The sequence below is a fragment of the Eschscholzia californica genome, unplaced genomic scaffold (genome assembly GCF_041429995.1).
Source record: "Eschscholzia californica isolate CP2 unplaced genomic scaffold, dmEscCali1.0.p SCAF_4, whole genome shotgun sequence".
Classification (NCBI taxonomy): Eukaryota; Viridiplantae; Streptophyta; class Magnoliopsida; order Ranunculales; family Papaveraceae; genus Eschscholzia; species Eschscholzia californica.
The window spans coordinates 6231299-6255843 of record NW_028238461.1 but is presented as its reverse complement, the minus strand read 5'-3'; the positions used below and the strand labels follow the sequence as shown (position 1 = coordinate 6255843).

At 36.0% G+C, this 24545-nt stretch overlaps 2 protein-coding genes across 2 annotated transcripts; one reads left to right on the top strand and one right to left on the bottom strand.

Moving 5' to 3' along the window:
- The first annotated feature begins 1902 nt into the window (after positions 1 to 1902).
- Positions 1903 to 7066, top strand: LOC147542033 (U3 snoRNP-associated protein-like EMB2271). Its single transcript, XM_086636238.1, has 7 exons — positions 1903 to 2624; positions 3387 to 3729; positions 4438 to 4662; positions 5069 to 5294; positions 5668 to 5849; positions 6563 to 6628; positions 6775 to 7066. Exons 1-7 carry the CDS (start codon positions 2146 to 2148, stop codon positions 6862 to 6864), a joined length of 1611 nt encoding a protein of 536 aa, XP_086492364.1. The 5' UTR covers positions 1903 to 2145; the 3' UTR covers positions 6865 to 7066.
- A 1749-nt stretch (positions 7067 to 8815) lies between these two features.
- Positions 8816 to 24356, bottom strand: LOC147542032 (SIT4 phosphatase-associated family protein). The gene is made up of 19 exons (XM_086672803.1): positions 23686 to 24356; positions 20146 to 20249; positions 19531 to 19617; positions 19361 to 19436; positions 19159 to 19233; positions 18947 to 19000; positions 17573 to 17632; positions 16140 to 16256; positions 15497 to 15591; positions 15177 to 15379; positions 13920 to 14017; positions 13436 to 13539; positions 13162 to 13327; positions 12914 to 13036; positions 12089 to 12171; positions 11094 to 11238; positions 10529 to 10558; positions 10081 to 10151; positions 8816 to 9812 (listed from the first exon to the last, which is right to left on the bottom strand). Exons 1-19 carry the CDS (start codon positions 23722 to 23724, stop codon positions 9167 to 9169), a joined length of 2376 nt encoding a protein of 791 aa, XP_086528929.1. The 5' UTR covers positions 23725 to 24356; the 3' UTR covers positions 8816 to 9166.
- Positions 24357 to 24545: the final 189 nt, after the last annotated feature.

Here is a 24545-nt window from a genome sequence, read left to right as displayed (position 1 = left end):
CAAATGTCATATCTAGCTTATTAAGATATAAAAACATTATTTATGTAGCGTACCAAACGACTCAGACAGATTTTTAAAAAGTGCTTTTATTTATGGGCTTATAGAAAAGCTCATAATATAAGCTATGTGTGTGTAACTAAATGAGGTCAGAGGGTGTTTGATTTTCGCACTTATTAAGTGATTTTCACTTAATAAGTGCGGACCGACAATTTTAGGTTGTTTGATTTTTCACTTAATAAGTGAATATCACTTGTAAGTGGGGTCAAAGTAAGTGCAAAAAAGTAAGCTGCAATTTGGAGCTTATGTTTTTGCACTTACTTTCTAAGTGCTAAAAAAGACATTTTTATCCTTCTCCGAATATAATAATAACCAATATAATTATAACTAAAAATAAAATCCTAAACAATTGATAAGTAAAAAAATCTTTTTATGACTTTAGCGATGACTATTTTCCTTCTTCACTCATCCTTCACCTAAGCTTTTCTCCTGCTTTTTTTTTCGCATCTCTTTCTTCATTAATCATGGAACCACCCAAACTCCATTACGCAACTTAAGTTTTTTCTCGTTCATAATTCTTAATTATTTGATGTTAATATTTTCAACACAAAATATTTATAAATCGTAATTATCTTGTATCCAAACTCGCGAGCATAATGAATTAGCATGAAATGCTAAAATGTAACTACTTTAGGATCAAAATAGACAATTTCTCATTTTTGTAACATTTAAAATTAACATAAAAACAAAATTCAAAAACTTAGAAATGATGAAAACAAACGCCATATCACTTACAAGTGATATCACTTAGTGCTAAAAAATCAAACACTCTCTTTCAGCCAATCTCTAGTTTGTTTAAATACAATGCGTGTTTAAGAGGCAATACCTCAATCAGGGGTTGCCCTAACGGCGTTGGACTGACTCCGGCGGACGACCTTGACCGACTCCGGCGGACGACCTTGACCGACTCTGGTGGACGACCTTGACCGACTTCGGTGGACGACCTTGACTAAATATCATGTACGTAACAACTTTTTACATATAATTTTTCTGTTTGGTGCTTTGTTATCACAGTATGTCGATACCAAATTTCTTATCTTGTTTATCGCAAAAAACTAAGAGACATTAATCAAAAGTATAAACCTATGGGGTAATTTGTTGAAATCCCGATGAACTTTTCATGCTGCTAAGACCACATAATAGTGAAACAACCGCATTCTAGAAAGTGCTTAGTCATCAAGTAAATGTAGGTGCATCAACCCCTCGTCCCAATTTACATTTTTTTTTTCCCGATCCAATATCCGTTTACTCAGATTGTGATGTGTTGATGCTTAAAACTGAAATCTACAAATCCCATGAGGAATGTTTGTCGAACTATTTTTCAAACATCGGTTATCAGATGAAGACGAGAGGAGAAAATTTTTTTTTCTCAAGTCAAGGTCGCCGTTCGGAGATGGACGACCGACAATTTTTTGGCGGGTGGTGAACTTAACCTTCAGAAGTAGCATTGCCTTTAACCAAACTTGGTCGTGATGAATTGACTAAGTCAAGTTTGCAAAATACATGGCCTTTAACAATCTCTCAAATTTAGTTTGTAAATCAATTTTTTCGATTTATTCTGTTTTGCCCCCAATTTATGACCACCTCGCTGTTTTAGTTCCTATAAAATATAAATGGTCGACCATTCGACCTAGCTCTCGAGGATCAATCTTTTCGGACAAAAATGGAATTATTTCTAATTAGTGTTTGAAGATTTATGAGATATAACCTAAGGGTATTTTCGAAAAGTGTTAAATTTTTTGAGCTAAATCGAACTGCGACATTTATGAGGGTTAAACCGGCGAGTTGATCACAAATTAGTGGCCAAAACGAAATTAACCCAAAAAATTGATCCAACGGTTCCTTACTAGCCTGCCCTTAACCATCGCAAATCATCTCCAGTTTCTCTCTCTTCCGCTATTTTCTGCTCTTCACTTGCCGCTTACCGATTGTTCATTACAAAACCCTCTGATAAACCCTAGTTTTTGAGCAAAACTGAACCAGAAAACCTCGCAAGGCCACCTCTTCAAAAAAAAACCTGATTGAATCTGAAATACCAAATACAGTTTGGCATCTCTCTCTGTGTGAAATCCCCATACTTTGCTGAATATGAGCAAAGTAACGAAGAAGAAGGCCCCCATTGGTGGCGGAAAAAAAACCAAGAAAAACCCTTTTACTTTAGAGCAAGATTCATTCTTTAGTCATGATTCAAAGAGAAGAAGGAAGTTTGAGAAAGATATTGGTATTAATGAGATTGTAGAAAGTGATGATGATGATGATAATGAAGTTGATGATGATGATGATGATGAAGAAGGTAAATTTAAATATGGGAATGGGAATGAAGAAGAAGAGGAAGATGAATTTGCAGCAGAAACTGCTGATGAGAAAAGACATAGAGTAGCAAAGGAGTATGTAGAGAGTATAAGAAATATGGTTAGACGTCAGCAGGAAGAAGAGGATGATTCTGAAGAAGGTGGAGAAACTGATGAAGAAGAGAAAGCAGGTAAGAGAGATTCAATAGTTACTAAGTTGCTTCAGCAGAATCAGCTCGAAGAGAGTGGGCGAGTTCGGAGATTGATTGCATCTAGGTAACATTTTTTTTAAGAAAATTTCATTTTTTTGTTTGGGTATTTTCGATTTTTAGGTTATTCGATATTTGAATTCATTCCCATTAACAATTTATTATGCTTTAAAAAAAATGTTACCTATTCAAATCTGATATGGGTATAAGTTTTTGAAGAATGGGAAGTGAGAGAGAAAAATACCCGAAGAGAGAATAATGGTGTGGAACCTAAATGCTTAGTGGAAGAACAACAAATATCCTCATTGTAAATATTTGAGTAGGTTTTCTTCAAACATTTCTTGAGGGAATCAAAGAAAACAACTCAAATTCTTGGAGAAAGAGGGTTGTTTTTGTGATCACAGTGACCCATGTAAAATGTTGTAGTGAAGTTGACATTTTTTCCTCTGTATAGTTCGTTTCCTTTAACTCGATCAAATTATTCAAAGAAAAGTTGTTCTTTTTTTTCACGTCTCAAAAAAAAAAAAGTTCAAATTTTTGGGTGTAGTACAAAATATATATTGCAGGCGTAAGTTAGTTATTGGGTTGCAAAATCAAGTGGGCTCTTGAAGTATGGTTTTTTTGTTTAGTTGGTAACTTTCAGCGCGTCTCAGTTTATAGGACTTGCTGAGGGATTTGGCGCTTCTTAACTTGATCGTAAAACAAGTAGATCAAAATGTTCCGCATTATATTTTTATTATTAAGAAATGCAATCAAATACAATTGCTCTCTTCTCGTGTTATGTATTGGATATGCATATGCATATACTTACCATTATGAAAATTTACAGGGTTCAAAAGCCAGAAACTCTTGATGAGTTTCGAGTCATAGCTAGACATCGCCAGTCTGTCACTGCTATAGCTCTAGCAGAGGATGATTCAACTGGCTATTCAGCGTCAAAAGATGGAATCATTGTTCAGTGGGACGTAGAAAGCGGGAAAACTGGAAAATTCATATGGCCCTCTAAGGAAGTAATGAGCTCACATGGTGCAAAGAATCACCAAAATCCAACCAAAAAGCCAAGTAAACATGTTCTATCAATGGCCGTAAGTTCTGATGGTCGGTATTTGGCTACAGGAGGCTTGGATCGTCATGTTCATTTATGGGATATACGTACACGACAGCATATTCAGGTAATTGATGTTTACTTACATTATAGAAAATAATGTTAATCGTTGTGTAGGCAACACATGAGTTATTGCCTTTTTGAAGTGCGAAGTTAATGGAGTCATTAGTTCAACTGTGAAATGAGTAGGATACTAGGATTTCAATGGAAGTGACGGTTGGAAGTACAGATAATTTGATCCGTGGGTCTTTAATCTGCAGTACATGTGGTGTATCAGTGCATGATTGGGCAGAGGGGAGCACCTATGGGTTGGCCAACTAGTAAATGGGTCTTCTTTTTCGCAGATAAAAAGTAATACTGGTTGAGTATCATGGTTCTATGTTTGGACTTGTTGATTTTAGATTTCTACCAAATAGGTTACAACTAGTATGGAAATGGGAATGTGAACTAACCCTCTGTAGATACTGTCTGGTCGCCCGCCACCCTTATGAATGTATTTCATATTAGAACTTGCCTCAATTGTAGGATATGGATTCTCTCCTACATGTTCAGAGCATCCGAAGATTGTTCTATGGAAATCCCTATGGCATTTTTTGTAAAATTGAATTTTCGGAAATGTCTTATGTTGTATCAGCTTCTAGCTCAGAGTATTTGTTCATGAATTGTAGTTATATGGCCAACTAAAACATCTATCGTCCATTATAAAGTCCAACACTTACCATTAATATACTATGTCTTAGGTTGAAGGTTCTTATAATATATTCTTGTCATACAGGCGTTTCCTGGTCACAGAGGCCCTGTGTCATGTTTGACTTTTAGGCAGGGAACTACAGAATTGATCTCTGGGGCCTTTGATCGAACTATCAAGTTATGGAATGTGGAAGACAGAGCATACATGGACACATTATTTGGTCACCAAGGCGAAGTATTGACTGTTGATTGTCTACGGAAAGAACGTCTATTAACTGTTGGACGTGATCGGACAATGCGCTTATGGAAGGTGAGGTTTATTCTTTGCAAACATTCTATCATTCCTAATATCTTAATTGTTAAAAGATGTTTTATGATTTCAAGGAGTTTTCCTTCTATCTGCTCTCTTACAATTACATGAATATTTCATTTTCCAGTTGAGAGAGATGTAGAAGTAGATTGAAGAAAGATATAGGAATTCAGAAAAGAAATAAGTTTGGATTATTCGAATCAGATGATTGACCATAGTTCGCATCTCACATAGCCTAATACTAATTTGAGTTAGATTTTTAGGGATGGCTGAGCAACTTTCTTTGAAGATTATATATGACTTAGGCATGTGGTTTTGAAGAATATTTAAGATCATGGTTTTTTTTTTTATGATACAAATCTGGCACTTCTATTTGTGGTTAACCGTTCCACCTGTTCACAACTAGGTACCTGAGGAAAGTCAGCTAGTCTTCCGTGCTCCAGCCGCATCCTTAGAGGCTTGCTGTTTTATTAGCAACGACGAATTCCTATCGGGTTCAGATGATGGAAGTGTTGAGTATTGGAATGTGTCACGGAAAAAACCTATCTATATTGTAAAAAATGCACATCCTGTTGTTTCTGATGATGAGTTCACGGCGAAAGACAACAGAATGCCCAATGATGACGACGCAGGTATTAAGTTGACTACTGTTGATGCTAATGTTCAAAATAGCTCGTCTGACAGTACTGATGGTTGGTCACAAATATTTATTTGTTTATTGGCACGACAAAAGGAAAGAACAGTTCTATGTATCTAGAGAGTCTTTGTACCGTTCGAGATGATGAATATTGATCTGTAATTAGAAAGCACTGCAGACCAATGAGTAGTAATAATAAAACAAGGAGAAATCTCACTAAGTTAGTCTCGAAGTTAGATTCACATGTTTCCCTGTATGCTAATGATAACTAGACATACATATTCATCGTTCACATAAATCTCGATCTAATTTTCCCTTGCATTCCTCTACTTTCTATCTTATTAATTACGTCACTCTTGTCCAAACAGAAAATGGAAATGTCAAAGCTGAAAGGTATTGTTCATCTGCACGCTCATGGGTTAGTTCAGTCGCTGTGTGTAGAAGCAGTGATCTTGCTGCATCAGGAGCTGGTAATGGTGTTGTTCGTCTATGGTCCATTGACAGTGAGGCCAAAACTCTCCAAGTCCAACCTTTACATGACCTTCCTGTTGTGAGTTTTCCTCCCTTGCTGTGGATAAATTCTTATCTCTATGGTTATGTTCTCTTAATTAATGTCAATAGGACGTTTTCCAAAAGACTTACGGTTGTTTACTTTTTTCTCTATAGTTCCCAGAGTTTTGCCAATATTAAATACTTGTTATACACGTTTATTTGCCTTAATTTAGAATTTGTTTTCTTCTCATGATTATGATGGACCAGGCATGATACCGTAATTGAGTTTATTTTGCAGAAGAAATTTCCAAATTACTTAGAACATCTTTAATGGGAGACTCAATCCTCTGAAACTTAGTGTGCCGCATAGGATATTTAGAGTCTATCCATCTCCAGTGAGTGACTCTATTTAGAACTCCATGACGGCATGGAGGTAGTAATTTTGAAGATCCTCAAGAGCATCCACTGGAGGATCTCTTGTTGTCCTAGTCATTACTTTTTTCTTTTTCTTTTGAACAATTTGATTGATTGAAGGGAAGGAAAACTTTACAGAATCTTCAGGGCCCTAACTTTGCAACTTTATCTGCCCAAAAAAACGAAAAATTACAATGTTGAGATCGAAATGTTTCTATGTTGAGATATATTCTTAGTACTTGCTCCTCATGTGTGCTAAAACCATTTTAATTAGGCAGGATGCCAGTAGGCTGTGTCTTGTTGTATTGTATTTCTCTGGTATTCTCCTTATAATCTGACTATTTCTATGAAACACAGGATGGGTTTGTTAATGACCTAGCATTTGCAAAATCTGGAAAGTTCCTTGTAGCTGGAATTGGACAGGTCAGCACTTCTTCCTGTTTAACTCTATACGTAATTTCGATATTTCCAGATTGTATACTCAAATTTGTAGTAGTTCTTTGGACTCTTAATTTGATCTTATTCGTAAAATTCTGAATTAACCAACGGTTGTAAACATTCTGGAACAGGAACCACGGCTTGGGAGATGGGGACGTATTCCATCATCTCGTAATGGGGTAGTGATCCATCCCCTCCGGCTGTCTGAAGAGGTTGTCTAATATGGAATCCGAAGCTTGCCTAGTTTTGATTTTCTGAGTTATAAAACTAAGTTAAGAGGGTTCCTCGATTTTGCAGAACAATGGTTATAGATTATCACAATTAAGGTTTATTAATGTTTATTTTTATTAACTAGGGGTTTTTGACCCAGGAAAATATTGTAAAAGTATTCTTATTCTCAAGTTACGTCATTTATTAAATTCAGAATGCTGGAATTTTTTGCTGTGGCAGTGCTACTTTAATATATATATATATATATATATATATATATTAAAATAATTTGATTTCGAAGAGACTTCGATATCAACTATAGAACAACTTAAATTGGCCCCGATTGATAATGTCGATGAGAAGGTACCTGGCCTTTGCGGTATCTTGTTCATTGCTTGGAATTGATATTGTTTGTTGAATCTTGGCTATTCTTCGGTTTGATACCCAGTATCAAATCCCGTAGTGTTCGTGGATGTAGCAAATATTGGTGTTCCATTCACAATGCCTTATTATCTTATGAAATCTAAGAAATAATTCCCAAGGAGTTCTTTAGTTGCGTTCAACTACATTGGCCACGTCTAACTTCTGTTGATGTTGTTTCCTTTTATTTGTCGAAAGGTGTTGTTTCGAGGTGGCTCTTTCGGGCATTTATCGATAGGATGACTGTTTCGAATTTGGCCCATTGAGAGATCGCAAAACATATATATATATATATATATATATATATATATATATATATATATATATATATATATATTAATTTGTTCATTCAACACGAACCCTTGTTCTAATTCTAGGTTCTCTCTCGATACAAGGACTAATTCCTTAGTCTTACTCGAAATTTAACTCAGAAGCCGATATGGCATGATTATAACTACATGCCTATAGCAACTTTATTTTTGGGTACTTGATGCTTACAAATCATAGACATTGATCTGTCGTTTCTGGCGAGCAAAAGCAAATAAAATTCGCGTGTTTTATGACAGAAATGGTCTGCAGAAAGAAAATGAAACGAAACCTGAAAAAGAAAAATGGTCTGCAGAAAGTGAAGATTGTTGTTTTCTACTCCGTGAACTGTTTGTTTGCTATGAGAGCATCTTCGACATCCGGACAACTATGAAAATTCAAATTTTCGCCCTCACCCGGACACTCCAACCCCAGTCGGTTGGGGCTGAGCCCCAACCGACCCCTTCAGCTGCCCCTAAGATTAGAGGCGACCCCCAACATGACTGTTGGGGACATCCCAAAGGTCATGTTGGGGTTGATCCTATCCTTTGGATTTTCCCCAACGGCTAGAAATGGGTTATAGAGGTTGAACCCATTCATTTTTTCTCATCCCACTTTCAAACTTTCTATCTCTTTCAACTTCGTTCTCTTTAATCTCTTCCAGTTTCTTTCTCTCTAATCTCTTCCAATTTCTTTCTGTATTTCCCATTCAATCTTTAATTTCGATCTTCCTAGATGTTAACGAAATGTTCGGCAAAAGTTTTATGGAAATGTTGTCTCCTGTTTTCCCGTCGGCCCAGTTAGGAGATGACGATGATGAAACTTATGATGATTCTTGTGGGCAAAAAGTCACGACTTCAACCAAAATAACTAAACAGGAACCGTAAAAACACGATGAAGATATTTTACTTGCTAATTCTTATTTGAAAATCACATTTGATGCGGTTGTCGAAAAATGTCAGAAATATAAAGTATTTTAGCAAAAAATAGCGGATGAATATGATGCGCATGCAAAGTATCGAATTTATTAAGTAAATTGAGAAATTTCAAATTCAGATTTTCGTCCTCAAGAGAGACTAAGGTTAGAACTAAATTTTTGAGGTTGAACTGAGGCTGAAAATTTTGGGTGAGAGTGTTTTTTCGGCCACAAGCTGGGGTTGAAGTTGCTCTATGTGAATTTACAAATCAAAAGAATAATGAGCTGAGTAAGTTCAATCAATTGCTAAGGCACTAAAATTGGTATACTAAAAGAATCTCCACACTAGAAAATTGAATTTAAATCTGAATATTTAAAAAAAACAAGATACTTTGACACTTGTAGCAATAATAAAATAACCTAAGCCCATATGTTAGAGAGAGAGAGAGAGAGAGGACCCAGTTTGTACAGTAATGAAACATTGGGCAAGAAGGAAAAGAATCAGTCTTCTCAAGTAATAACAAAGCCCTAGCCCTTCAAAGATGTACAAAGGCTTGATAGATATGGTAAAATTTTGACCCCCAACAGTCCTCCAGCATTCAGATCATTTCCTTTTACCCTACCCGTTAGATCACTTCCACAAATTCTGTCAAAATTATTCTTTTCGTCCATCAGTTCACTACTTCCTTTTCAACAGCCTTTTCCTGTTCAACTTCTGCAACTGCATCGACAGTTCCTTCCGTTCCAGCAGTTTCATCCGCAACCGGTTTCATAGCATTTGACTCGGTTAATGTTTCAGGTGGCTCGGAACTCGGGTTTTCAATCTCAGAACTGGATGATCCTTCAACAACTGACTGACTACCGTCTAATACTTCATCGTTGGTTGACGGAGATGATTCAGTCATAGCCGTATTACTAACACCATCTGTCTGGTTCTTGTTTTCCTCTTCAAGCACACCATTTGGTAAAGCTGGAGATTGTTCTGTATCAGACGTCTCTCTCCATTCAACCCATTCTGGTGGTTTATCATCTTCTTGCGGAGATTCCTGTCTTTTATCTTCTTCTGAACCACTCTTAGTAGCCGCAGTTTCATGATCCTCGATATTGGTGCTAGGTTCAAGAGCTTGTGAAGAAGTCGCAGTGTCTACTAAATCATCATCTTCGCCTACGGTAACCTCCTTATTGCTGGTTTCGGTTTTCAGATTGGTCGGCTCCTCAGTAATGGGTGATGGTGAAGCAAGAGAATCAGGTGAACGATCATTTGAAACTCTATCGTCTTCAAAGGCAAACCAGTTGGAGTTTGTGAAGAGAGAATCACTGAATCATGGGAGAGAAGCTCAAAATTAGATCAATCATAGAACAAGCAGATAGAGGTTTTTTCCATCCTCTTATTAAGGTTTTGGTTTAAAAGCTTCAAAAGGAACCAAGATTACATGATTAGACATCTTATTCGCATCACCCACAAATATTGAATAATTAAAGCTAATAAGGGAAAAAGTTGTCCATACTACGATGGCTAAATCATCTGAACAAAATAAAATCCAAGAGTCAAGAGATTGAAGGTTTGAAAGGTCGTTTTAATCACCTGTCCTGCTCATCACCCAAACGAAGTGATGAAATGACAACTTCAGCAGATTCATCGTCGAAGTACACATCCTGCGAGAGAATTCCAACATAAGGAAACATTTTTTCTGATATAACTCACAGAGAAAATCTTCTATTGAAGAGGGTGTCTACAAATTGACTATTCGTCTTTTTGTACAAGATAAAAAAATATGTAGATTCCATACATTTGCTGGAACTTGGTGTCCAGAATTAATTCGACAAACCCAGGTTCTTTTGGTATGAATGAAAACAGAAAATATGTAGATTTCATTGATTTTGATTGTGCGACAGCAATTTTAATTTTTTATAAAATTGAAATTTTTTTAATAAAATTTCCTTCACAAATCCCGTTAAAAGTTGTCAATTTGTAAATGAGAAACCATTTTGCTTGCACAAGAGTAAAGCAGGAGACCTATCTCTGAAAATACCTCATCATCGCGTTCAAGTGTACCATTAGCCTGCAGCCATCACGAAAACTGAGGTTAATCAATAATAAAGAGAAACCATTTTGCTTGCACCAGAGTAAAGCAGAAGGCCTAAAAACTAAAAGTTCTTTTTTCTGCTACTTGGACATAACCTTAAAGTCTAAGGGTGAGAGTGGACTCACTAGAGCTTGAGACCGATAAAAGTGAGGTTAAGCAAGTTCCTAATATTATAAAAACAAACTATTACATCTTGCAGAAGACGTAAATATGGAGGTTAATTTTTCTGCTATTTCAACATAACCTTGAAGCCTAGCCAGATAACAGATTGGTGATATAGATTATAGAGGACGAGTTGTCTCACTAGATGCCAGTAAAAACATAGGAAAAAACATTAACCAGCATAATAGACTAATAGCAACTATATTGTCCCGCAGCTCTACTCATATTATGACAGTTAATATTTAACCAAAGAATTTACAGCAAAATCAACCAGCTCTTTTTTTCCAGAATCTTTCCCCGTAGCACAGTCACACTATAGTTTAAGAGGCAGAAATGGCTCTAGACATACCTCCTCGGAATCCTCATTGTTGTAGATGCCACCATACTGAAAGGCCTGGCTTAAGTTACTTGCTAGAGCTGCTACATCATAATCTCTGTCTCGGAAATCATCATCATCACTATCCCTGTTACGGTCATGTAGTGCAGTAGGTCTCCTGCAGTGGTCGATTAAAACAAACAATTCCCCACATTAGAAAAAAAAAAAAACTCATTCATCAGTTAAGATAGTGAGATAATAAATTGACAGTGAAAATCAGTTTACTAGTTTGAGAATCACTTAATAGCTCTCGCCTAAGCCACACAAGTAGCCTGGATATAAGTAGAGCTCTCGTCTGAGCCAGGCAAATGGGAAGGCAGTTGCCCATCTCATATTCACATCTACATGTATTAAAGTACTATACAAGCAACACAATGGATGGCATACATGTTTTAAGTATACAATGTTCGAAATGAAAAATCTGATGCTACTTGCCCAAGGCATGATGCATCATATCCGCCTTTTCCAATGCTTATTAGCTCTCTTCTGTCGTACAATTTACATAATTCACAGACCTTTTACGTAACATCGATGAGTTTATATCATGTGTGTACTCTGGCATTAAAGACTGTTAATTATCGAGTCAGTGAGTTCATAGTTGTATTTTTCCCGACTCTCTTGGTTGCTCTATCCCATGTCTATCATTCATCAGTGTGAGATTTGTTCAACATCTCGGTTGATACATTTTCCAACTATCAGACACCTAACACCTGACCCCGAACAAGTACTTTACTTAAAAACGAGATGGTGTAATAGTAAGATACCATCACTAGATTACTTACAACTTGTTATGCATGAAAGCAGACACCCACCAGACTATAGGACCGGGCTTCTTGTTCCATTATTCATGCCACCAACTAATACAAATATTGATACACGAGCAATTGCAAACTAAAAGTGTAATATAAATAAAGTTCAATTAATCTATGTAACTGTTAAAACTGAAGAAAGAGCGGCGAAATTCATACCCGCACGCCCACTGATAAACATTTTCGACTGTATTCCGGCTGCATAGTACGTTTGCATGCCATTCAACCCATTCGATGTTTTCCTGTGAAAAGACTCATTTTTGTCACGTCAAAAGCTCCTGCTCAACACTACATAAAAAACGCCTACTCTACAGTAACATGTCAATTATAGTTTTACAAATACAATGTGTCATGAATGTTATATATTATATTTTTCAAAAATAATGAGTCATGAATATTCAAGTAACACTTGACAAGCAAACATGTAAAAGAGGAGAATACATGGTCTTAGATAACTGTTAGCGAAGTTTCATTTGTTCCTTCTAACCCACAGCTAAAGTGCGTTGCATTAGCATATGCTCCGTAAAATCTGTACGCGCTAATTTTTCTCATGCTGTTCTGAAACTGGGAACAGAGTGAAGGAGAGAATAAGCTTGGACATAGCTTATTCAATACTAGGTTATTCACACTAAATCATGCTATTTAATGTCATATTAACATTGATGAATAGGATCTTTATATAGATGATCCACGGCAAATGTTGAATGAAGTTGTTTTCCTCACGAATGACCATGTAGAGTAGACCACAGAAAACCATATCATTCTGAAAATTGTAACCTACTCAGCGACTCCTTGATCAGTCAAAGGGTAAACAGATTATAGACGACTCAATAACCATTTCTTTCCAATCACCAGATGAATTTTACATGATCTAGCTCTAGCTATTAGTCTGGGTTTGTGAGGCAATGAAGTATGTTAGCCACGAAAATCTCCTGGCATGCAAAGGCATCGAAAAAATGATACTAAAAGGAGGGAAGAGAAAACCTGAAGATGTTTTTGCACTTGACTGTTATTATTCACCAACTGAAGAAGCTTGTTAGATATGCGCGTTATGTGTCCAATGTTTCCTATCCTGGGTGGCGGTCTTCCTCCGGCAGGGCTGGTTGGCTTGCAAAGAGCAACTCAAAGTCGGGCTCAGAAAATAAAGACAAGAACAGTGTACCATTCCAATATAAGGATATAAAACCTATGCAGGTTCGCTTTTAGACAAAGGACTGTTATAAAGGTGATACCTTGTTCTGATCTGTTGCCAATGTGAAATTCCTTTCCGCCTCGAGCATTTTCCCGACAAGGTTACAATCATGAAGAAGATGTTCAATAAGTGAAGTCTTCTTGCTCTCTAAGCATGAGAAAATAATGCTCTCCACATGGTGATGAAGGAAGTTATTGAATGGGTACCTACAATTAGCACGACAATAAGAGAGTGATTCGTGATATTTGTTCATTATTCTAGTGATTGTGGAATATGAAAGCTGAATGTACAGAACCTTCAAATGTGAAACTTACTCGAAAAACAAATCAAGAATACGTTTAATGGCACCAAGCTGAATCAATTCATTCTCAGCAGCCTCGCTACCAATCGACAGTAAAATTGAGATGAACTTCACTATCTGGCAAGTTTTAATTGAATCAGAATATCAGTCAAAAATACCTGAATTACCAGTATCAGGGTGCCATTCATAGAGCTTGTGCTGGTAAGGCATGTTAGTAGTGGTAAGGTCTGGTGGAAGTATATAGTTAAGTTTAAAATTCTGAGAGCTCGCAAGGAACACGTGCCTTTTCTTTAGCTTAAAGAGCATAAGGGCAACAAATAAACCCCAAGTTGGAGGTTAATATTTTAAACTTAACAGCCCCTTATAAGAGTGCTAGTACTAATTATGGGAAACGTGCACCCAAAAGACAGTGCTTTGCACTTCATCTGCTAAACACCTGGTAGGTACAAAAGATCAAAAAGACGATTATCCTCCAGGAAAAATAAAACAAACAGTACCTTCAGACGATGCTTTCCAAGAGGCGGTTGCAATTTCCCATATGTGGTTTCTAAGACAATATCGGAAGATGAGATATCCAGCAGTGCGAGTAAATCACCTGCAGTGGCACAGCGTCGTACAGATTCAGTTGTAATTAACTTGGAAATAAAAAAAAAATGGAATACAACATAAAATTACCAAATACGTTAGTCATATAGATTCATCCATAATCATAAAACTCAAGTATCAAATCACTTATACATGAAGTCTTCAATCCAATGTAAAAACTGCTTCTGATTCAATATTTCAACACTACGAATTTTTTATTTCAGCAGATTTAAAGCTTTAAACTAAAAACCGCCATTCTAGCTGATGGCAGTACGTAATCTTAGTTGTGAATGATTAACAAAACTGGCTTATGAAGTTATGAGCACAGTGATCAAGTGTCCGTGAAGATGGCAAAGTGAATTATTCTATTCTAAATTTTCAGTACAAATCTAAAAACGGCAGCACACACTTAATAGCTAAATATTACAGGACTCCAATTGATATTATCATGTATGTGTGGACAATCAAACATTAAGAGCCACCTCAAAGAAATTTTTTAAATAAGGTAAGAAACGTAGAATGTGTTAAAACATAAATGTATGGGAAAACGAAATTGTGCTGTTTCTTTTTCTTGGGATCAGCTCGGGCCTCGGGCTCGGGGGTAGCCAGAGCCGAGCCCCCAATCCAGGGGCTTGGCGAGTAACTCGGCTAGGCTCGGTTGACTCGACTGAACCCAGCTGAGTCTCGAGTCACCCTCGTTTGTTTTTGGGCAGCTGCTGTTTCTTTTTCTTGTTTAGGAAACTTGGTGTTTCTAAAATTTAAAATATTATATCCCAACTCTGTAGGAACAAGACTCAAAATAAGAACGGACATCTTCTTATGAATTATAATACAAGGTTTTATATTAACTTAAAATACAAGAATCAAAACCATATACATCCAATAATCCAAAATCAAGACATCCAATTTAAAGAAGAAAGGAGAAAAAAGCTTTGGGTCATTCAATAGTTAATATACGATGTATATACATGAACATATGATGCATATAATTATATATATGTACGTATCAAAAAGTAATTATACTTGGCCTGACTCTTTTATACTCGGCCAGGTTCGGCCCTTGGCCAATCCCAAGCCGACACCCGAGCCCAACTGCTTAGTCTGAAACTCTGTATGTAACAACCTAATAAAGAACATGAAGACTTTGACTAGCAGAAACGTAAACTTACCAAGGCTGTCTAGCATGCCCTCCACCGTTTCTGGATTAGCAGTCGTTGCCGGTGCTTGAGTCAGCTGGCCCCTGTATGTATGGTATGGGCCCAATGTGGACCTCTTTGGGTCTAACAAAGATATGCAAACTGATAACGAGTTAACTAAAACAGATTTAGGTCTTGATGCTTCCAATGCATGACGGAATAATCTCCCTACAAAGCTGCAAGAAATGTAGTAAAACCAAATACTAATTAGTAAGACAGGTCAACAACAAACTAACCAATTACATTGTATAGATATCTAACAAAGTCCCACTTAAGGATAAAATGACCCATACCTTGGGCTAGAAATTTTTGAAGCAAGTCCAGGAGGAGCGTATCGGGTGATAGCGCAAAGTGTTTCTGCTGCATTAGTATGCACTTCAGGAGAATCCTGTGATTAATTCAAGTACAAACTTTATCACTGTCCAGAACCCGATTAGAAACATAGAATTGTGTAATTGTAAGAGATAGACAGGAACATATAATTGAATGTGCCAAGAGATCCACCATTTGGGTGTTCCTCACAAAGATAGCTACAGACACATGCAGAAATAAATCAGACGAGGATAAGAAACTGATCTACCTCCATAGTTTATACTAAAAAAACCAGATGCCCACAATAATTCTATACTTGATAGAATATAATTCTTCTTCGTTTTCTTTTTACTTCTAAGCCAATCAAATATCGCCGAGCCAGCAATGAAGCATCCCAAAGTAAAGTATATATGCCACATACATCAGAAACGAGAAATAATTGCATTTGGTGGTATTGGGTAGATCTACAAATGCCTACATAACTTCTAGAACGCTCAGACATGCTATGTTCATATACTTAGTCCTGCATCACTAATTCATACTATAAATAAGGGATGGTCTTCATTCTTAACAGGGATACAAAGCATGACTATGATTCTGTGGAAAGCTATTCCAGATACTTACAGACGAACTGAACTTGTCTACAATCATCTCAAGCACATTGGTTTCTTCCAACCACTGCATAGCATCCATGTAGTTCGTATACATATGCTCATCAGCCCCAATGAGACGAATTAGAACCTGCTTGACACAGGGCGACAAGATAAATGAGGGTTAATGCAGAATTAACTAAATAAGAACCATAAGAACAGAAATTCAGAACAACATGCATAACTATGACTTTCTGAGTGAGCCAGCAAAACTATAGAACATCTAATCACTAATCAGTCATTTAGACATGAAGTCTGTTGATGCTTATATCGATCAGAGTATCCAAGACATTCTCTAAACATATGCGTCAGGAGAAATCGCCTTAGTTAATCATAAACAAGAACATGAGTCCAATCGACGTCTTAAAGGCAGTTGAGGCGTACGCTTTAACGCTCACCTATATTTCTCACTTTATGATGCTATTACACTAGCTCTGATACTATCTCGAAGGGTGGATGTTTAAATTTAGTCCAATCAACACGAGTCCAATCAATGTTTTCATAGATACTCCTTTTCAGAACTTTCATCAATCCGAATACCCTGATACTCGTATCTGACACTCCGATACTCTTGTTGGATATGTCAGCCACTTCAATAAGTATAATGTGAGACATTAAATGTTGATCTTGTTAAGTTTGAACTTTCAATTAATCATGTTTCTTTTTTTTGTTGCAATTCAAATAATCATGTTCGGACCACAATGGTTGGTCAAGAGTAAAAGAACGTAGGTGACAAAAATGAAGGACCTAATCTGACAAGAATGTTTTTATTATTATATATTCATGTGTCTGTCTATATAGCCATATCCTCAACCTGGCCTTTTGGCCCTCTCCACTCGCCGTATCCAACACCTGCTACTAGTGTTGGAGAGTGTTCATGTTACGTAGACTTAGAGAGGCTTACACCTTTGTAACACCTCGGTGCCGCATTGGAGCAATATTTCACCTTATTAAAGCAAATTGTCTGAAGGCCTAAAATCGTAGTGAAAACATTGGGTAAAACAGTGAACAGCACTAAACTTAGACTACTCAAACCCCAGAGTACTTCTACTGCACAATGCAACCACCAAGTCTAAATAGCTCCAATATTAGGGAGGTAAGTTGTCCTCGTGACAATGTGGCTCTCTGGGGCTGTGCGAACAGCTCAAACTTTACACTCTTAGAAATTTACAAAGTTCACTTGCACTTACAACTGCAGGTTTTGCACCCAAAAAAAAAACAATTAAAGAGGACTCTACTAATAACATAAGATTTTAAACCCGTCATCATTCCCTTCAACGTATTGCACAGGGAAATCCATGGAGGAACAATACATTAATAGTAAAGGAAAACTGAAAATCTCTCTAGAGCAGAAAACCTGAAACAATTGATAGTTTAACAATACAAAAAGAGTAGACCAACACCAACCTCCATGATAGACGTGATCCCTATAAGATCAACAAGCTGATGGAAAATTTCCTGTTGCACCTAGAATGGCAAGTTCAAGGGAAAAGAGTTAGTTTGATGGAATCATGGAACACTAAGAAACCAGAGAAATTGTCGCAAGCATTAACAAAATTCTGTTATTTTCAGTGGCATGACTAAATTATGCTGATCAATATCTCTGAAATAGCTCCAATAACTATCATCTTGACAATTTGAACGCAAACACGAAGGACTAAAATTAACTCAAGTTAATTCACAGGCACATCTTTCATAAAGCTTTCTTTCAAAATCAAATGGTGCCTTTTGATCGAATCCTAAACATTGTGTCACAAGATTAGGTGTGACTTGAACTACATATCTTGTGATATGATCAGAATTTTATTTAGAAACTCAATAGAAAAATATGCTATTAGTCCTGAAAATATGAAAGAAAATTGGATGGAGCGGTGATTGTAAGAGCTAGAAAGAGTTTAGATCATAAAATTGACATACCTCAGATTATGTCTAATTGTCAAGAGTTATTTCCTTTTTGGCCCCCTACTTTGTGACCAGTTTCCTTCTTGGCCCCCTATTTTTCATAAATTCAAATTTGGCCCCCTATTTTCAAGTAAATGCCATAACTACCCTTCCTAATTTCAAAATAAAACCATCAAAAAAAATATTAAAAATATTAAGAAAAAAGAGAAATTTTCCGGGTAGTTATGGGCTTATGGCATTTACTTGAAAATATGTGAGGTGGAAATATCTCTTTTTTTAATATTTTATTTTGAAATTAGGAAGGGTAGTTATGACATTTACTTGAAAATAGGGGGTCAAATTTGAATTTATGAAAAATAGGGGGCCAAAAAAGAAGCTGGTCACAAAGTAGGGGGCCAAAAAGGAAATAACTCAATTGTCAAATTTAATTTCTAAACAGAATTCTAATCCAGGAACAGGATATCTACTATTAGCAGATTCAAAGGAAAGGCGACAAATATCAAGTATTAACATGTCATCCCGTAGTAAGTGACAGAATAAATAAAAATAATTCCTCCCACCAAAAGATATCCAGAAAATAATTTAATAATGGGAAGGTTACATCTCATGGTGATTATGTAACAGAAAATAGCATCTTCTACAACATATTCGTTCATGAAACGATTCTTATTTCTTAATATTATGAATGTTTACAAATTTGTTTATATTTACACAGGCAGGACTCATAAAGGTTCAGGTCACATGAAAGTAACTATAAGGTTCAAATCCTCTTATTCTTTTCCTGATCACGATAAACCACATCTATAAGGACTTCCAATGCGACACTTACAAATCAAAGAAACAAAAATCTATCTAATCAAAAATAAAATTTCTACTTACTTTAATGAAGTTCATGAAAGGAACTGTCTTTCGCAACATTAAGCTTATGACAACCTAGAAACCAATATAACATAAGTCATCAAACTCCGAAATCCAGATCCATAAATGAAGTGCAGAGCATACAATAATAACAAAATTCTGTATGAAAATCCAGTTCATGAAATCCAACTTCCTAACGAAGAGAATATGAATTTTACTAAATAATGGGATACCTTACTAAAGTAGCCAGCCAGTAACGGACTATGTGTCTTATCCGGCTTCAAGAACGAGAATAACAAATTCATCAACTACAAAAATAGCCAACCATAGATAAAGCTCAGTGACGGAGAATTTGAAGTGACCACTGGTGGGTTGTTGCTGGCCATAAATAGGATCCAACAGATCAATGACTACAAACGGAAAATAGTTACCCACCTCTTCATCCTCCACCAATGTCTTCAGTATGATATCAACTTCACAAGTAAATATCTCACAAGCAATAAATGGAAACCTACATTACATTGTATAACACAAGAGATCAGGAAATAAGTCAAATATCAGACTAAGCAACAATTAATACAAGCCCAAGGACTCTTATTATTTACTTGAAAATTCTTCTCTTTTCAGCATCCTCAGGTGCTTCTTCCACAATGTACCGAAGTAGTTGCTCCACCTGAGGCCGTTCTCGAAGACTAGAGGATAGCAAATCACATGGACAGAAAAAGAAGAGAAAATAGGAGTTAAGCAAAACAGAAGTAACTACTAAGATGTGTAACAGAAACATTAAAGAAATGAAGTTGAAGGTCAAGATAGCTCACATAGGTCTGGGTAATAATGCGACAAGTGAAATTTGTTAACTCTACAACAACATAAAAATGGACTAATGATCTAATATTGTATTCCAGTTAAAATATAATAAACTCCAGTCAACTTTTTTTTTGCAACCGAGATCTTTTTGTTATCAATGTTCTTAAATTATACAGAACTTCACAATGATACTTAAAGAATATTGATTTCATTATAGTCTACATGGCGGGGAGAACACATCACTACTTCAACTTAGCTTCTGAAACGGAGTTGTGTTGGCCTTAAAAGGAGGGGATTACTAAACTAAGTCACATATATATAGATGCACAGATACACACATACATATATGTAAAGAGGGGGAAAAAGGGAATGGGACGCCGGAGAGAGAGAGAGAGAGAGAGAGAGAGAGTTACAAATTGATGAGACGCCCGTTTAGTGCTTTGCATTCTTGAATTATTTCATCTTCATCAAGGAGCTCATCTATTGTAAAATTGCTCTTATCCAGAATGGTCTCCACCTAAAATTAACGAACACACATGGGAAAATTAATAAAAGAACAACAAAAAAGCTTGTACTTATACAACATGATTGCGAATAGAACTGTAGCAGACAATGTAGCACAAATTGGGGCATGGATAAATATAATCGCAAATTAGGAGTGTAAATTTTTATTTGAAGGGCAACAAGGTCAAGGGGTATTACAAGTAATACACTAATGCTATGTTATTAAAACAACCAATCCCACCTACTCCGACTAGTCTTCAACTAGTTAAGTGCAACCCCCAAAGTGACAGGGGCAGACTGAACCGTTCTAACAGCACAACCGAACTAAACAAGGCAAAATATAATTTCCTATTCTTTTTGTTTGTTAATTGTTCCTTCGTTTGCTGCTACTCCTTAAGAGGTGGTTTTAAACCACCAAACCTTGCCCCAAACAACTTCTTTGTAAATAATCTTTTTACATATTAATTCAATTTTTTTAGAAAATTAGGAGGTCATATCTACTCCTGTAAATAAGAGTAGAGCATTAGAGTAAAAGAACAGTTCCTATTAGAGTTTTTGAAGAGATTTTGAACTTGTTGATATACCACTTCATTTTGGCCATATGTTTATTTGTTCAAATTAAAAAACAATAGAAGCTTTTATCACATCTAAACTATCTTACAAAGCTTTTGCATGCATGTTCACATAAACTAAACCCCTTTCCTACCTTGAGCCTCTCCATTAGCTATACTCAACCTCCTAGATTCCGTAAACCATATAATCCTCAACTAGGTCTGCCTCGGTCCACAAGATGTCAAATTTAATATCCAACCACCTAGGCATTATCAAACTTCATTTCTTATTTTAAATCATTGAGAAAATAATGTACGTTTTAATTGTTAGAAGTTAGAACTATATAACTGAACAATTCTCACGCAGCATCATTTAAATTTATCTATTCTTTTAGAATATGTTTAGTTATACAGCATCATTTAAATTCATCTGATCTGATGGTTAATGAGCTGATGATATACAATATTAACACATGACTTCGGAATTATCTGATGTTTTGTGGTTTACTATGCAACACTTGAGTTGCCCCTCATCATTCTTAAGGTAATTTTGCATCAGAAGTTATGCTTTAAAAAGCGACAATAGGTGCCGATCACACGATCAATCGACTAGGGCATAACGCCCTAGTTGATTTCAGAGGTCAAGTAAATCGGCGCTTTAGCCGCCTAGCCCCCGAAACAGCTAGGCGGCTATGCGCCGATTTACTCGGCCCAAGCAACAGATTTTTTTTTTTTGCCGAGTCGATTTTATTTAAATTTAGGGTTTTGGGGTTTCCTAAACAAGCTTAGCCTAACTCATCTCTCTCTCTCTCTCCCTCTCTGTCTCTCTCTCTCTCCTTCTTCCCTTAACTTCGTCAAGGATTTCAAGCTCCAAACCTCCATTAAAAGAAAGTTTCTCTCACTATCACTAATTTTTCTTCTCTTTCTGTCTCTAAGTAAGAAACAAGTTCTAACTTGTTTTTCATCTCTCTGTCTATACTCTAAATGGTTTCTACCTTTTTTTCATGTTTCACTCTTGTTATTCGATTTCTCTTCTTCTTTTTCTCATCTCTTCATCACAAACTGATCCAATTCTTCAAATTTCTGATTTTAGGTGCTTCAAAACTCAATTTTTTTGTAGTTTAAATTTTCTACTGAATCAAATGTCTATAATTGTTATAATGCGAGTTTGTGTGATTTTGCTTTAAATGTCTATAATTGCTTGGATTTCCTTCATTTTGGAGTTTATGGACTAATTTGACTCATTAATGGACTAATTTGGCCCTTTAATGGACTGAATTGGCTATTTAATGGACTGATCTGGGTTATTCATGGATCACACATGAGTTTGTGTACAGATTTGAGTTTTAATAAACTTAATATGTCAACACTTGGTTGCCCAAGTGGTTGGTAGTGTTGAAATAAACTCCAAAACCCTGGAGGTCCCAGGTTCGATTCCCAAAGGAGGTAGAATCCATGGTTATTAAATTTGGGTTATTAAAGGTATAAATATTAAGTTTGTCGGGCTTTAGGCCTCTTTAGTATGTTGTTGGGCTTTCGGCCCCTTTCTTTCCTAGTTTATCTTAGGCGGTTATCGTGCTTATCACATCTTGATGATGTATCAATGTCATGTAATGACTAACGCAGATCGTAGTCCACAATTCCACATTAAAAGAAAAAGTAATACATTATTAACCAATGAAATCCGACTGGTCCCGATGACATCCCGTCTGCTGGCTAGGCCCTGGTTGGCCGACTAGTCCCCATTTGCGATTTTTTTCAAGCATAGGTTAGAAATATATATATAACCAACAAGATTTTACCAGTCCTCGACCATTCAATGCTATCCCTAATAAACCGACTAGCCTTCAACTAGGAGATTAACAACATAAGTAGTGTGTGAAAACCATAAACTTTGCTAGCAAGACTTCATTCAAGTTTATTGATGATAAGCCACGATAACGAAGGATTGTGTTGGAGAGCACATCAGAAGCAATAAATCTCTCACAAACTAGACAATAACGAAACCACATTTTATTTAGTAGATACATAAAATCGAGGATATGTACTAAAATGTAGGCCCTCTCTCTTCTCTAGAATTTGATTGGTATCTCTTTCTCTAAATTAGAATTAGATCATTTAGCGATCATCTGTTCTTCCGTTCTTGTTCCTATAAGTTTTGCAGGAAGACAAGTAATTACTGGAGAATTGAATTTCTCTAACTCTTTTCCAAATTTGGTGAAACTATTGTTAGTCAAAGTATTTCAATGTATTTTACTGCCGCTTGATTCCAAAACCAAACATTCACTATCTCCTCAGTTAAATATGACAAAATTACTTCCATGGGTGACCCCCACGAAATAAAAGCCTTGGAATTTTTTTGCCCTTCAACTGAGACATTTTTTCGTTAATTTAACATGAATTCTCACTGCTGGCGTCTTACTTATCAAACAAAAGGGCATCTAATTGCATAATAAAGACTTCGAGTATTAAACTCAGCCTCTAATGAACATATATAAATTTTTTGTGCTGCTTGAATACGTTTTATCTAATTATGTTGTAACAAGTTCATTTACCATTTCTGACCAATTGATCTTTCAGTGATAGCTATCTACCCTTCTCATTTTCACTCTCTGACTGCTGAATTTGAATTGAAATCCTAACTGTATGAAAACTCAAAATCTAATTCCTCAATTAATACTAAAAGTTTCATTTTATCCAAATTCTAGTACGCCTAATAAGATCTTAATCTAATTAATGCTCATAGACAAGTTTCAATTAACCCCCAAAGTGAAATGGCCGATCAGTACATAAAAAAATGAAATTAAACATCACAAAACACTGAAACCTTATTAAGGGAAACCCAAAAATTCATTCGAAATTAGAAGAAAACGAGAGAATTAGAGAACATAAACTTACAGGGGAAGCTGTAGACAATCCTGCCATACGCCAAAACATCTTGAAAGGCAGAATTGGAAAAGCGGAATTGCTTTCACGATTCAGTAGAACTCAGATCTGCGAATCTGAAACCTAATTATTATATAAAGAACCTCTAATTACCCAAACCAATAAAACGATCGAGTAATTAGAAATTAAAACCCTAAAAACATTCAGAATGATTTAAGATCCAAGAGAGAAAAGAAATTAAGAGATAAATATTGGGATTAATGGATTTAAGAAGAGAGATAAGATCGATTAATAATGACGAACAAATATATAGAGTCAACGAGTAATAGATATAATTGAGAGAAACTGAATTAAAGAGAGAGATGAGTAAATGAACAAGAGACTCTGAGAGAAGGAGGAAGAGAAGAACCAGAGCCCTCGATCGCGGGCGGTATACAGAGAGAGAGAGAAAGTAGAGAGAGAGATCAAATGGTTTATTCACACCTTTATATATGGTCAAGGGGATACGAGTATGATAAATGTGATATTTCTATGTAATTCATCAACCCAAAAAGGCAAAAAGAATTGGTTGAAGTTTAATTGGGGTTTCAATTTCAATTATTTTTCACCAAAAATTAAGTTTTCTTTATCACTAAACTCTAAATAAGTCCTTCAGCGTGGTTAAGAACAACCTGACCTTCGATAATATGAAACGAAAAAAATAACTTTTATATACGTAATATAGTAAACAAAAAATTTCAATTTAGTTACATAATTTTGTTATCGTTATATTTTAGATGGTTGTGAACGAATATAGTAACTATGTAATTAGTGTTTATAATTACTTATGACAAAATAACTTGACCGACTTACTATCTTTCAAGAAAAAAATT

Excerpts from the sequence above, each read along its gene's own strand:
- LOC147542032 (XM_086672803.1), bottom strand. The coding sequence starts at position 23,724 with ATGTTTTGGCGTATGGCAGGATTGTCTACAGCTTCCCCT. Across the intron at positions 17,633-18,946 it reads CTTTCATGAACTTCATTAAA|GTGCAACAGGAAATTTTCCA; the intron begins GTAAGTAGAAAT and ends TTGCCATTCTAG. Across the intron at positions 16,257-17,572 it reads GGATCACGTCTATCATGGAG|GTTCTAATTCGTCTCATTGG; the intron begins GTTGGTGTTGGT and ends TGTGTCAAGCAG.
- LOC147542033 (XM_086636238.1), top strand. The coding sequence starts at position 2,146 with ATGAGCAAAGTAACGAAGAAGAAGGCCCCCATTGGTGGCGGAAAAAAA. Across the intron at positions 4,663-5,068 it reads GGACAATGCGCTTATGGAAG|GTACCTGAGGAAAGTCAGCT; the intron begins GTGAGGTTTATT and ends GTTCACAACTAG. Across the intron at positions 5,850-6,562 it reads CTTTACATGACCTTCCTGTT|GATGGGTTTGTTAATGACCT; the intron begins GTGAGTTTTCCT and ends TATGAAACACAG.